Source organism: Danio rerio, chromosome 8 (genome assembly GCF_049306965.1).
Source record: "Danio rerio strain Tuebingen ecotype United States chromosome 8, GRCz12tu, whole genome shotgun sequence".
NCBI lineage: Eukaryota > Metazoa > Chordata > Actinopteri > Cypriniformes > Danionidae > Danio > Danio rerio.
This window is the reverse complement of record NC_133183.1, coordinates 23,503,707-23,518,969: the sequence shown is the minus strand read 5'-3', so window position 1 is coordinate 23,518,969 and position 15,263 is coordinate 23,503,707. Positions and strand designations below refer to the sequence as shown.

The 15,263-nt window shown below is 35.3% G+C and overlaps 1 protein-coding gene and 1 long non-coding RNA gene across 2 annotated transcripts in view; one reads left to right on the top strand and one right to left on the bottom strand.

Moving 5' to 3' along the window:
- Window positions 1–15,263, top strand: part of LOC141375626 (uncharacterized) — a 382,930-nt gene that overhangs the window by 292,360 nt on the left and 75,307 nt on the right. The window lies entirely within an intron of this gene.
- Window positions 1–15,263, bottom strand: part of ajap1 (adherens junctions associated protein 1) — an 86,882-nt gene that overhangs the window by 30,918 nt on the left and 40,701 nt on the right. The window contains exon 2 of the mRNA XM_005166950.6: window positions 14,189–14,910. Within this exon, the coding sequence (XP_005167007.1) occupies window positions 14,189–14,910 (722 nt within the window). The remainder of the gene's footprint in view (window positions 1–14,188; window positions 14,911–15,263) is intronic.

Below are 15,263 nucleotides of genomic sequence, written 5' to 3'. Positions count from 1 at the left end.
GAGCAAGAGATGTCACAAGATTACAGTTGAATAAAGTCATCAGAAACACATCTCTTTAAAGCAGATCTTCTTTAGTGTGTGTGACGGATGAATTTTTTTGGCTCTGTTAGACACCTTTAGTCTTTTTATAAGCTCTTCGGCAAGTTCTCAACTGATAAAAATACACTCATATTGTGAATATGTTTATCCAAGCACACCGCAAATGCCTTTTATTTTTGGTTCTTTCAATTTATTACTTTATCTTCTGTGTGTTGATATTGTGGACTGGTAATTGCATCACTTGCAATTGCGTTTTTCACCTCACACACATTTTCCAGTGGAGTTGATCTTTATGAACTTGCGAGGAAGATGTGATTGAGGTGATTTCCCCTCTTTCATGGCAAACACATCAATTATTTAGTTTCATTCGCACCACCACGCAGAAATTCGCCTCTTTCTTAAATTCGGATTTGGTGTTACAATGTTCTAATCACATTAGGTTACATTTAAACCTTTTCAATTAAGTTATGCATATAACATTTTTGAGGCGTTTACTGACAAATTAAACATATATCTCTGCCTTAATGATGTAGAAAAGCAAAGTTCAGAAACGTTTGGGAATTGCAAGTACTTCAAGTGTTTCAAGAGTTCACACTTAGATATTGCTTGATGCTATTACACTCTAAAAAATGATTGCACCAATTAGTTATTACAACTTAATATTTTAAGTTAACTTACCTGTATTGAACGTGTTGACAACTTACAGTTTATATATCTAAGTTTAACTTGACTGAACTTTATTCATCGGGGCTCACTTTATTCATCAGGGGTCACCACAGCAGAATGAACTGCCAACTTATCCAGCATATGTTTTAAACAGCAAAGGCCCTTCCAGCTGCAACCCAGTACTGGGAAACACCCATACATTCTCACAAACACACACAAACTCATGACTGTATGAACATCTTAAAAATAATTAGTGTATAAGAAATCTATACAATTAAGACTTCAGTTTTATTTGTTTACTGTACATTTGATTATTCAATGTATTCAGTAGCTGTAGTCAGCAACATGCTCACAAAAAAGCCTATGAAATCATCACAATTTATATGAAATAATGAGTTACAAATTGAGCTATTCAAGTCATCTGGTGACATAATTATATTCATATCGCAATAAATATCACAGATAAACAAAATATTGCAATGTCAGATTTTTCCAATATTGTGCAGCCCTAATACAGTATATACAGAAAATAATGTAACAATTAACTTTTTTCAAAAGTAACACTCCTAAACAATGTTCATGTTATTTTATTGTTACGTTTCACCATTCACCCATAACTCAACCAGGTCAGATTTCACTGTTGTTTTTCTCCAGAAGTAGGTTTAGATGGGAGTTTGCATTTGAGTGGATTATGGAAATGATATTTTCAGCTCTCCAGTAATTATTATAATTTCTATGTTACCATTGAGCACACTTCATTGGGCGCAGCGTTATTAGAAGTTATTAAGATGTCACAACATAATTTCACTAAATTAACTAAAAAAAAGTCTTTTTCCAACCATTAACTTTTAAGCACAGTCCGGCTTGGAGAAATGCATAATTTTGTCTTTTCCGTATTAAATGTTCAATTAACCTTTGAGCCTGGGGAGGTGATAACGAGCTCTGAGGGCTGAGCAGCAGGACTGTACGGCATTTTAATCAACTCGCGCACATCGTTAATCTGATGCCTCCTTCTGTGATCTTCATGGTAATTCTAGAATCTATAGATGGCAACAAAGGAAACACACACACACCCATACACTAACTCAGGTATGCATTAAAAAGAAATCCTTTCCGGTTTGCTTTAATCACTTGTGAATATAAAGCATGGAAGCATGAGATTAGATATCCAGCCGCTTTGATCATGAGTGCTTGCATATACTGTAATTTACCATCTTTTTTACCTTCTTTAATAAAAAAAATAAATAAAATGAATTAATTAAAATGTTTATTAATTAAAAACTGAAGAAAAAAAGAAACACGATATAACCCCTGGATGTAAAAAAAACTAAAAATTAATTGATTAAAATTTGTAGTAATTAAAAACTGAAAAAAATATATATAAGAAACACGACATAACCCCTGGATGTAAAAATGAACTAACAAATAAATAATAATAATAATAATAATAATAATAGTAATAATAATAATAATAATAATAATAATAATAATAATAATAATAATAATAATTATTATTATTATTATTATTATTATTATTATTATTATTATTATTATTATTATGAATTGTACTATTATTATTATTATTATTATTATTATTATTATTATCATAAATTACTTCATCAATAAATACAAAATAAAAAATAAATCTAATTTATTATATTTTTTAACAAACAAATAAATGAAAAAACAAAAATATAAAAATAGTTTGTGATAAAAAATATTGCTTATTTTTTATTTATTATAAACTTCAAAGCTACTTGCATCAATGGAAGAAAAAAATGCTTTTTGTAATTTATGGTTTTTACCAGAAGGGGCTAACAAGAAGCCAATCCTTGACCCGTCTGAAAGCACACATGGACAAATATATGTGCACATACACACACACACACACACACAGAGACTGATGGGTAAACAGCTGAATCATGTTTGCTCTTCGGTGATAAAAATCTTCCTTGCTGTATCAACAGACCCGCAAAGTCAAGGCTGTCACCAGCAGGACTGATACGTGACTCTGAAATATAGTCTAGTCAGCAGTGAGCGGATGGAGAGAAGAAGCTTGTAATTGATGCATTGCACTGGGTTGCGATGCAATGGTCCTTGGGGAAAAGCCTGATATAGTTCATCATTAAACTTAGTGAAAGGTTTCTAGGCTGTGTTGGATGCTCGCTATTAAAGGAAACTTGAAGGATTATTTCATTTAAAATATTATAATGGCCATCATATACTTGTTTTTTGTATTTGTATGATTTTTCCCCCTTATAAACCTTTACTGGTATTTTGTCCCAAGTTGCTGATTTTATATTAGGAAAGTGGATGGAAAGTACAGCTGTTTTACAGTTGAAGTCAGAATTATTAGTCCCCCTGAATTTTCTGATTTTTTCCCCCAATTTCTGTTTAATGAAGAGAAGATCTTTTCAACACATTTTTAAACATAATAGTTTTAATAACTCATTTCTAATAACTGATTTATTTTATCTTAGCCATGGTGACAGTAAATAATATTGTACTAGATATTTTTCAGGACACTTCTATTCAGATTAAAGTGACATTTAAAGGCTTAACTAATTAGGTTAACTAGGCAGGTTGGGGTAATTAGGGCGTTTATTGTACAATGATGGTTTGTTCTGTAGATTATCGAAAAAAAAATAGCTTAAAGAGGCTTATAATTTTGTCCTTAAAAAAATTAAAAAACAGCTTTTATTCTAGCCGAAATAAAACAAATAAGACACTTCTCTAGAAAATATTAAATAAATAAATTTCAGACATGCTGTAAAATTACCTGCTATATATATATATATATATATATATATATATATATATATATATATATATATATATATATATATATATATATATATATATATATATATATATATATATATATATACTTAGCCTTATTGCCTAATGATAACAGCCCCATTCACACCCTCTGCCAATGCATTGATGAAATTAACAGTTGGATGTGCCAAAATGTTCTTCAGTTAAACAAAGAGAAAACTGAAGTCATTGCATTTGGGAACAGAGATACCGTTCTCAAGGTGAATGCGTACCTCTTGGCTCTAACGCTCAAACAACAGAAAATAAGGTCAAGAATCTTGGTGTGACTCTGGAGTCAGATCTGAATTTCAATAGTCATGTCAAAGTAGTTAGTATATCAGCATCCTATCATCTCAAAAACTGTTTTTGCACTTTCTGCATTTTGTACTGTCTGGAGCCAGCACCTAAGCTTTTCACTCATCATAGCACACGTGCTGTTGATGATGTGACACTAAAAGCAATTTGATTTGATTACAAGAATTAGATGCTTGGTTTCCATTGAGGACTTAGAGAAACTTGTTCATGCTTTTATCAACACAATGGTAGATTACTGTAATGACTCCACACTGGCCTTCCCAAAAAGTGTCGTCTGAAATTTCCATCAAAAATGAACATATTTCTCAGCCTCTTTGTTTATGTTGAGATATTATACTATAAAAACCAGGAAAAGGACTTATTCTTTGCCATAAAAGTGATATTACTGAACATACACATTGCAGCCTGATAAAAATGCTCATTTTAGAGGACAATTTCAGACGGCATTTAAAGGTTTTTGCATTTGAACTCTTAATTTTTTTTTTAAATATGGTATACTGTAAAAAAAAAAAAAAGTTCTGCCTTAATATTGGTTTGTTCAAATGAACTTTTTTAGTCATCTCAACTAATTTTTTTTTTTTTTAGTTAAAACTAAAAAAAGTTTAAACTTTTATTTTGTAACAACAAAAAATGTGTTGCTGTGGCTTTTTGTTCATTTATTTTTTACAGTGTTTAAAATGTAAAATATTGTTAACATTTTTGTTTTGGTTGTATAACCGTATGTTTAAGCTGAACTCTCCTTTTAATACCCCTGATAAAAAAAAATGTAAAAATTAAAATAAAATCAGCAACAGTAAACTATCAACAGCTCGACAATGGCAGGAGTAAAGCTGTTGGTGTCCTGGATTTTAATCAGGCATGTAAAGAGTAACACTGACCTCCATGACATCAACTCCAGCTTGTGTGTTCGTGTGTGTGCGTGTGTCTAATGCTGGTGTTTGGTATTCACAGCCCACTGCTTATTTTCCCCCCATTACTTTGCATGTCAGAAGCAGTTTAGTTCTGGTGCACGTGTTTGCGAGGGGCTAAATTTACTCGCTGAATGAGGAGGTGGAGGGATTTCACCTTGATGGCTGTTTTGTTTCATCAGACAGGTTTGGGGTGTAGCTAGACAGAGATGGATGATTATGGTATGCCTTAAGGGCAATACATACTGTACCACTCACTTTGATACCATATATGAAAGACATTCCAAGGCAGCATTACAGTATATAAAATGCTATATATAATGCACTCACATCCCAGATAGTGCATTTATAACACCTTCAAGAGACATTTGATGTTGGAAAGCACAGTACAGGGTATAGAATTGTACATACCAGGGATCCGCTTATCAACCTACTCATTTTTTTCTATTTATCTTAACATTTTTTTATTTTTAAGAGGGAAACTTAATATATTAAGGGTATATACACTTTTACACTTTTCATATACAGTTGAAGTCAGAATTAATTATTACCCACCCTTTATTTATTTATTTTTTTTAAATATTCCCCAAATTATGTTTAACAGAGCAGGGAAATTTCACAGTATGTCTGATAATATTTTTTTCTTCTAAAGAAAGTCTCATTTGTTTCATTTTGGCTAAAATAAAAGCAGTTTTAATTTTTTTTTAAATGCTTTTAAGTTCAAAATTATTAGCCAATTTTAGCTATATTTTTGCTATATATATTAAACTTATAAATTAAAACTATTTTTATATATTTTAGCTATTTTAAACCCTTGTTATACAATAACTTGCCTAATTACCCTAGCCTGCTAGGTTACCTAATTAACCTAGTTAAGCCTTTAAATGTCACTTTAAGCTGTATAGAAGTTTCTTGAAAAATATCTAGTCAAATATTATTTACTTTAATTATGGCAACAATAAAATAAATCAGTTATCAGAAATAAGTAATTAAAACTATTATGTTTAGAAATGTGTTGAAGAAATCTTATCTCCGTTAAACAGAAACTTGGTAATATATATTTAATTTTTTTATCCAATAAAAAGAAAACATTTAAAATAAACTTGTTTCTTGTGTCATATACAACAGTTCTGTCTGGTTCTTGAATCTGATTGGCTGATAGCCTTGCAATATTTTGCCAGTAAAATTGATAATATTTTTGCCCAAATCATTTTTTGCGGATCTCCTTCTTTGATATAGTCCATTCAATAATAATATCGCCTCACAGCAAGAAGGTCGCTGGTTCGAGTCAGTTGGCATTTCTGTGTGGAGTTTGCATGTTCTCCCTGCGTTTGTGTGGGTTTTCTCCGGGTGCTCTGGTTTCCCTCACAAGTCCAAAGACATGCAGTACAGATGAATTAGGTAGGCTAAACTGTCCGTGGTGTATGTGTGTGAATGAATGTGTAAGGTTTTTTCCCAGTGATAGGTTGCAGCTGGAAGGACATTCGCTGTGTAAAACATATGCTGGATAAGTTGGTGGTTCATTCCTCTGTGGCGACCCCAGATAATAAAGCAACTGAGCGGGAAAGAAAATAAATGAATGAATGAAAAGAGATGCCCAACTAGTTCAATTTTACCCATTCACCTGCAGTGTCTTTCCTTAAGTGCTACACTCAGGTCCCCAGTGTATCTACTAACCCGGAAAACATAAAAAAGAACAAGCCGTAACTTTGTCTTAGTAAGACTTTCTCTGCAAGAAAAAGGAAAAACAACTCATTCCTGGTTTGCTCTACTAATGACATAAGAAGGAGATCTTATTATAACATCATCACACCTTAGTAAGTATCTACATACAGCAGCATAATTTTGTTTTTGTTTAAGCAAAGTGGTTGAATTTCGATCTGGAGGGAAACATGCAGAAGAATGTGAGTAAAGGGTTATTAAGTGGCAGTACAAATACTCAAGTGCATAACCTCTTCCTCTCCATAAGCGTTTGACTCAGGTACAATCATGTAAGGCGTGATTCCAGCACACATTCTTAGAAATTTCTGCCATTTCAGCTGCATGAGATTTACTTTTTTTGTTGTTTTTGTCAGAACCAAATGTAAAAGCTCCGCCTTCCTCTTCAATACATCAGCTCATTTGCATTTAAAGAGATATGCTCAACTACAGTCTGTTTTTGCTCAAGCACAATAAGAGAATAAATTGACCAACTAATAAAGGGTCTGTGGTGTATTTGGTGTATCACCAAAGGTGAAAAGGGGCATACACTGTTCCCTTTATTATTCTCAGATTGCTTGTTGTTTGTTGAAATCACTGACAAGTGACTTTTCCTGTTTCCCCTTATGCCAAAATAGCTATTAAAAGAGGGATACACACTGTGTGCAGCAAACAAATTATTCAATTTTCACGCCTCAGTTATATTAAAACTGCAATTAACATCGGTATTCTTACTATTCACCAGATAATTAAAATATGCATAAATGTAGCAGCATTGTCTGTCTGAGCCATTACACTTGCTTCAGCACGCAGGAGCAAAAAACACCAACCAGTCAAATTAATTTAGCAGCAAATATTAGATTTAACTGCTTACTGCACATGTTGTGATGAACTTGAGCTACTGCCTTGGGGTTCCCACAAAGCATAAAATAACTATCAAATATATTCACTGTTTAAATAAATTATTTATTTCAAGAAACACATTTAAATAAGGTAGCACTGATTATTGATATTTGTAAAGTGAGCATCACACATTTAGTTAGAGATCAGGATTTTTTTTTTCTGCTGGCCTTGTCTGAATAGTTGAGATTTTAACTTCTCAAATCAGAATATTCTGTCATCATTTTTTCTCTGTTCATTTGTTCCAAACTTGTTTGACTTTTTTATTCATTTGAACACAAAATAAGATATTTTGAAGAAAGCTGAACAAACAAACACCATGAAAGTCAATGGTTACAGGTTTCCAGCATTTCTCAAAATATCTTCTCTGTGTTTAACAGAATAAAGAAACCCATAAAGGTTTGAAAGAAGTGTAGGGTATAAGTAAATGAGGACAGACTATCCTTTTAATATGTCACCATTAAGAACAGCACAAGGGTGATTAAAGTGCTGTTCAGATTACAACATTTCTTTCACAGATTTCAGTATGATTGGCATGATTTAAAGCAGGGCTTCTTGAAATCAAGTCTCCGGTCTGGATCTAGACCGCGAGGGTATTCAATCTGGACCTGACTCCATTTTATATTGCAAGACCATGCTTAAAGGATTCAAATTGTGGATTTCCTAAAAATGATAAATGCATAAACCTTTTAAATCAACTGTTTAATCGTTTGTATTTTTGCAAGAAAAAATATAAGATTCAAAAATATACCGGGCCGAAATAAAATCGACAGCAAAATATTCAAGTTAAGTATGTGTTTATTTTGCCACAAGCTAGCACAAAGCCATTCTGCTTGATTTGTAATGAGACAATTGGAATTGGAGTAAAGAGTGAAACGTGAAATGCCACTATGAAACGAAACGAAACACAGACATTGTAAACGGCAGTATTTTTTTTTTTTTGGCCTACACAAGTACAAAAAATTTACTTAAATTAGTGATTTTGCCACATTTGCATTGTATTTAATTTGTTTTCAATGCAAATGCCACTTCAAATAAAAATACATAGTGTTGACTTCTCAGCAGGCACATAATAAGACGTCAATATTAGTTTAGATTTAGGTCATGACGTCAGGTGACTAAAATTCAATGTCTAGACAGCGTCTAAGGACAATGTTATTTTGACATCCAATAACATCGTCAAATTGTGTTGTTAATTGTTTGATTTTAAGTTTTGTTGGAAAGTGACCAAAATCCAACGTCCGTAATATGTCATAGTGGTAACATCCACACAATGTCAAGGTGTAACATGATTGGACTTTGATATTTGGTTGATTTTAGGTTGGTTTTATGTTGGACATTGGACACTGGGTTCTGACGTCAACCCGATTTTCATTTCCAAACAAAATCCAAAGTCCCCACGATGTTGCAGTATGTTCTGGTGCAACGTCAACATGAAGTCATGTTGATGTCCTGTGCCTGCAGGGTTGTGATGCAGGTTATGGATGTCTATTAAAAACAAGTTATGTTTTGACCTGACCTTTGACCTTAGGAAAAATTTAGATTCGGACCTTTTAATGTAGACATTGAGAACCCCTGCTGTAGGGTGTCATGTGGATTTGTAAATGACAGATGAAAAATAATTTCTTCTCATGTAGTGTCATAGTGCATGACATCCTATGCTATGTCTTATAATCTTCACAACGTCAACCCAGAAAGTCTATCGTGTATCATTTTTTACCCGTTGTCCATAAATAGCCAGAGTTGTCCATCACATGGGTGACATTGACCAATAGGTGCACATGATCTCTTCCATAATAACTTGACACAGTGACTGTCATAATCAACAATAAAAACTATGTCATCTGAATCATGCCTGTAGGGGGGGTTCGGGTGGTTCGAACGAATCAACACTGGTTCGAACGAACCACCCCCCACGGCCAAAAGGTCCAGAATTTGTCCCTTTAATTATTATAATTATGTAATTTAATATTATGTAATATATTTATTATATAATTAATATAATATATTTATATTCAATATATATTGTAATAAAGTGTAACTTTAAATTGCTCTGGCCAGTGATTTGAATCCCAAAAAGCCTAGAAGCCACAATAATGTGACGCGAGTCATGTGACATAACCCACTGAGTGGTAATATTTGAATCTTTGATGCGACATGGATACTGAGTAACGGTGTTGGTCGAAAAGAGCAAGGCAGAAAAGGCAGGCAGCGGCGTCATTATCACAAAATATTGAACATATGTTCAAAAACACTGCCAACAAGGGTAACGTTAAGGCAAAAGTTACTAACTTCCTAACAGATGAAAATCTATCCATAGGCTAACTGGCCGCATTAGCCGGGACGTCCTGTATGTTTATTGACTTGTCCAGTACATGACCTTCCTTTCCCTATTTTTGACAATATATTTTTAAAAACTGTCCGACAAAGGCTTTAATGGCAAGCGGAGTCCTCAGCCATCAGGTGTCACTTCACAGCAAAAGGTGCTAATCCGTCACCAAAGCAAAAAAGTACAACTAAAAGCTAAAAAAGTTACTAAAAGTCACTAAAATGCAGTATTTAAATCTTATAGTTAAATAAAAACTGAGGCGTATAACTGCAAAAAGGTCCACTTTTTGAGAAAAAAAGAACCACCCCTTTAACCAGGCTGGCTACGGACGGGCCTGTGAATGGGGCTTAAATGTTGACATTTTAAATGTCATTTTAAAAATGTTGACATTTTTGGGTGAACTAACCCTTTAGAAAAAGTGTATACAGTATATATGTATATGTAAAAGTGTATACAGTATATATATATATATATATATATATATATATATATATATATATATATACACACACACACACACACACACACACACACACACACACACACACAGTATGGTACTCAGATTTAATGCTAACCTACAATTCTCCTCTACAGCTGTTAGACTGTGTGGCTGTGGACTACTGTCAGTTTGAGTCGATTGATCTTTTGCGTAGCCTTTCTAAAGATCAGAAGCAATGAAGAAGGGAAAAGGCAGAGAGGATTATTAGACCAGCACTTTAGAGATTAAGGGAAACCTTGCACTGGCCTTTAGATGCAGTGACGCTGCTGTCGTCACTCCAGATTGACTTCATTCTGCTAATCATTCCCACAGTTAATGAGGCCGTGACATTTGATTGGAGTTTGACCTTTGTGCTGAACCATAATTCGACATGCATGGACGTATGTATGTTTCCATTCAGGGGACTCGTAAAATTGCTCTCGCTCATATATTACTCACCATGAATCTAATTTTATGGGAGTCTTTATTGTTAATATCCTTCGCAGCTAATGTAATCTATGACATGCTAATGTGCAAAAACTTGAAGATTAATAACTTCACAGTGCTGCAGATCCGTAGTGTAGACTTAGAGGATTAAAACATCTTCTTTTCTGCAAATCATCAACGTGTCGGTTTTAGGGGTCATGCTATCTGTCTTTTATTATGTCTGCCGCTGAACCAGGCTCTTGTGGAAACTTAATTGTGCGTTAAACTTTGCAAGCTATAACAGATCTCAATGCATGGCGTACACAGATAGTGTCAAGCCAGTTTGTAGAGAGTGTCAAGACATTCCCCCTTTTTTTCCCACAGATTTGTAGAGCACAATAGTTGCTCTGCCCAGAGGAGTTTGCATTGAGTGGATGACTAGCCTAATACTATGCAAAACCAAGCACACAGCACAGATTGCAGCCTAATGGCAAACATGAGAGCTAATGTCAGTCATCATCCTTCTAGGACAGAGAATAGAATAATCTCGGCAGGATACACAAACACAACTGACAGACACTAAGCTTGCCATATGTAGGCTACTCTGTCAAACACCAACATGATATCCAGCCTAGATTATGCAACTGAGCCAAAGATGATAAATGTGACAGTAGAGGCGTAATAAAACCATCATGAAGCTTCTGTACCCAGTCATTTAATGGCTAAATAGGCAACATTTTTGCTAACAAAAGCCACTTTCAGGCTTCAAAGGGAGCATCACATTGTGAAAGCTTTAGAGAAAAACAAAAAGATACAGCATATAAGGATTACAGTGTTTACTTAGCAGACAAGGTGTGATCGTTGCTATGCATTTGGGGACAGTTCACTCAAACAGAGATTTGCTGGTTTCTTAGCTGAAGCGATGGTGATTCAAAAAAAGTTTTAGTACGTTGAGTAGGCCTGTCACAATAATTAATATAGCGACTTATTGCATAACACATGACCATGACCTCAGTCATTTTGGTGATGCAATATATATCGCCCGTACACACACACACAAAAAAACAAACAAAAATAAGCAACATTTTAACTCTGTCAGAGGTGTCAGTGTCAGTATGCTTAAAAAACACTATAGTATTTACTATAAATTACTTATTTTCATGTGAGTTTCTAACAAATTAAAATAGATCTGGTACTTTTTTCTAGTTTCTGCAGATTTGTGTTAACATTTATTATTATTATTATTATTTATTTGTTTAAGATGTTACGTTTTTACATTCTGATTCTGATGCCTAATTATTAAATTGTTAAAATAAGTACAATTAATTATATATTATATATAAAATAAAAGGATATATTCTTAAGAATGAAACATTATGTTCTTTGAAAGGGTGTACTTGCATTATGATGCTATTATATTGTTATTCTGGCATTATAAAATCAGTGGCATAAAATGACAGTAATATCACTTATCGCATTATACTTTGGTCTAATATACCGTAGAAGGAAAAATAGATATTTGACAGGCCTAACGTTGAGAATCAAATCATATATACAGGCAAAACTAAATTAATACCCATCAACCTGACAATTTGTTTATGTATTATGATATGGGATAAGATCAATTGGGAGAATCTGCAGAGTTAATGTTATTACGTTCATAATAATGTTCAGTCTTGTATAAACAAAAATTTTTGTTTTCATAAATCCTCAAAATATAAACAGCGCCCATCATTTAGTTTCTCCTGTATATGTTTTTTTTTTCTTAACTTTCAAAGGGCTGATAGCCATCGGCTTGCATTTTATGGATCACCAAATCCATGAACTAGAAACCAAAAACTGTCAGAAAGAATTAAAATAAAATTAACATTTTAACTGTATGGTTTATTTAAAATATATTTTATAAAATGTACACACAATATGTACGGTATGTAACAGAGGCCAGCTAGTGAAGTGCTATGCGGGTAAACCTCACCCTTCTGACCTCAAAAGGTGCTTTAGCTACAGACTCTTGAGGCCATGGTCTTTAGCCTTCTGTTAGAGCAACCGACTCCTATACAAAGAATCGCTGGTTCGATTCCAGCTCAGACTGGGTTGGGTGCAGTGGGACCCAAGGGTTACATGTGGGGGTTTTATCTGAGATGGGAGTGAGGGAAAGGGGGGTGAGTGTAACAAAGGCCAGCTAGCGAAGTGCAGCTAAACATCACTCCACTGACCTCTAAAGGTGCTGTAGTGACAGACGTTAGAGGCCATGGTCTTAAGCCTCCTTGTTAGAGCAACCGACACCCACGCAAAGAATCATCATTCGTTCCTAGCTCAGAGCAGTTTAGGTGCAGTAGAACAGGTGGATTACATGTCATTCTTATTTATTATTAATTTGTTTTTCTCGATTCACATTGAAACTGAAATAAAGCAAATAATGTATTGCCATCTCTTCTTTGTTTTTACAGGCCTTCTTGAAAAGCTCTCTGAAATAACACCACTTTCAAAACTTTCAAAACGGCAGAGCTCTATTCATCACCACTTTTCCATAACATCATATAAACCAAACTTTTGAGACCAATACACTGTGCTATGTCATTCCATATTTGCTGGCTTCTTTTCATATTTACACAGCAGCTGATGTTTTTCACAGAAGATTTTTAAGAGTAAGCCAATATTTTTGACCAAAAAAGCTAGCTAGATGCACGCTGTTGGCCCTTTGACAATTTAACCACCTTCTTTGCTGTAAAATGCTAGGCAGTTGTGTGCCAATTACAGCTTCGTGAGTATTTCCCACCCTCGGTTTTTCCAAACAACCCACACAGTGTTTTTGATGCACTGCATTGTGGTTTAAGACCCGAAGACCTCTGTGCCATGTTCACGAATAACCTTAAACTGCCTCAACGGCCCCTGAAAATATCTCTGTGCATTTCACCACCTTAGAACTTGCAGAATTTGAAATACATGATCAAACATAAGCTGATGAAGTATCTTAATGCGAACTTACAAAGGCTGTAACAACAAAGACATTTAAAAATCTATTGAATTAGGTGACACCCAGAATGAACATGACAGCCAATCAAAATCCATCCTAGGAACGTTTAGAGCATCAGATGGTACGGCTGAATAGAGTGCTTATAATAAATGAAATGTTAGTATTGAAGCAAATTAGTGTTCAATATGGGACAATCATAGCTGCCGTATTAAATGATCAATCCAAATTAAAGTGCTCAAATCTGGCCACTTCAAGGGCCCTTTAGAAGGTAGGAATTGGAAAGGTACAACTGATGGATGATTCTATTTCCCATGACTATTTGCGCATGAATAATTTGTGATGCAAGATGACACAAAACTACATTCCCCTTTTTTTGGCCCAATGCTGTACATCCTTCACCTCTTCAAAGCTCCCACTATGAAGCAATTAGGAGGATTAAGGTGTATTGTAGGGGTGACACCTTCAGAATCAAACCCAACCACCTCTTTGAAACTCCCACTATGGAGGGAAAGGATTATGAATCACATCATCAGAATCAAACCCTGCCTTGGTTTAAGTTTTTGATGTGAGCAAGCTTTACACCCTTTACATAAGAAAAGGAACATGGAAAAAAGTGTTTCAGATTTATGCCCTACCTGGTGTGTCCCCAAAAGGTTTCGGTGGTTTGGCAGTCACTCTGGAGTTGCTTGGCTGTGTGGTGCTGTGCCTCTTAGGATGCGCGGTTGTAATTACCGCATACGTCCTTTGGGGGCTGCGTGTGGTAGTGCTAGTTATGGTAACTGTGGTGGTGGAGGGAGCTAAAGAGGTAACGGTGGCATTCGGGGTCACCTTTGCCTCCTCCTCAATCCCCTCGTCAGCCCCTGTAGGACCCCAGTCAATAAATCCCGCCACTGTGGTGGTCCTCCCCTCCAGGGAGTCATAGCTGTCCCCTTTCAGCTGCCTCCGTGAGCGAGATAAATGCTGATTTACATCAGATTTACTCCCCTCTGCTAAAGTTACCGACTTCCCTTTGTCGGAGGGGGTCAATTCGCACTTCGTACAAAGTTGCCGTTTCTGAATTGACCGGCGGCTTTTCCGCCCTAACAGTTTGTTGCCTCCCTGCTCCCCGTGGTTGCCTACTGATGGCAGGGGAGGGGGAAGAACACGATGCAAGACCCCCAGAGTCCTCAAGTGCTGGCCAGTCAGAGTGGACAAAGGATGCAGCTGCTGGCGGGGCACTGATCTGGGCAGTAGTTTGAGGGTGAGCCCCTGGCCTGGTGGTGCACACAGAGACAGATCCATTGTGAGATGGACAAGGATGAAGAGGATCCACATTCTACATCCCAGAATTCCTCCAGGTCTCCAAGCAACCAAAGAACTGGAGAGGAAAGAAATAGACAGAGAGCAATCAGCAACACTGGAGAATATGGAGTTTGTGTTTTATGCATGCTCAACGAAACGTATACACAACTTCTTCAGCTAAAAGACTCTCATCAGATCTTTCAAGGACTGACTACAGTATATCCTGCTTTACGGCACTATTTGTAATGTCCTTATTTCCAGCACCATTTTCCAGTCTAGCGATTTTCGCTCTAGGCTTCGTTCTGCTTTGTGACTCACTAAGTTCTCATAAATTGAACTCCAATATTAATTAGATGTGTGATTCCCCCTTAACAGCTAGATGCTGAAAGCACACTTCAATGTTATTTTCAAAGACATTTACTCCCAAAG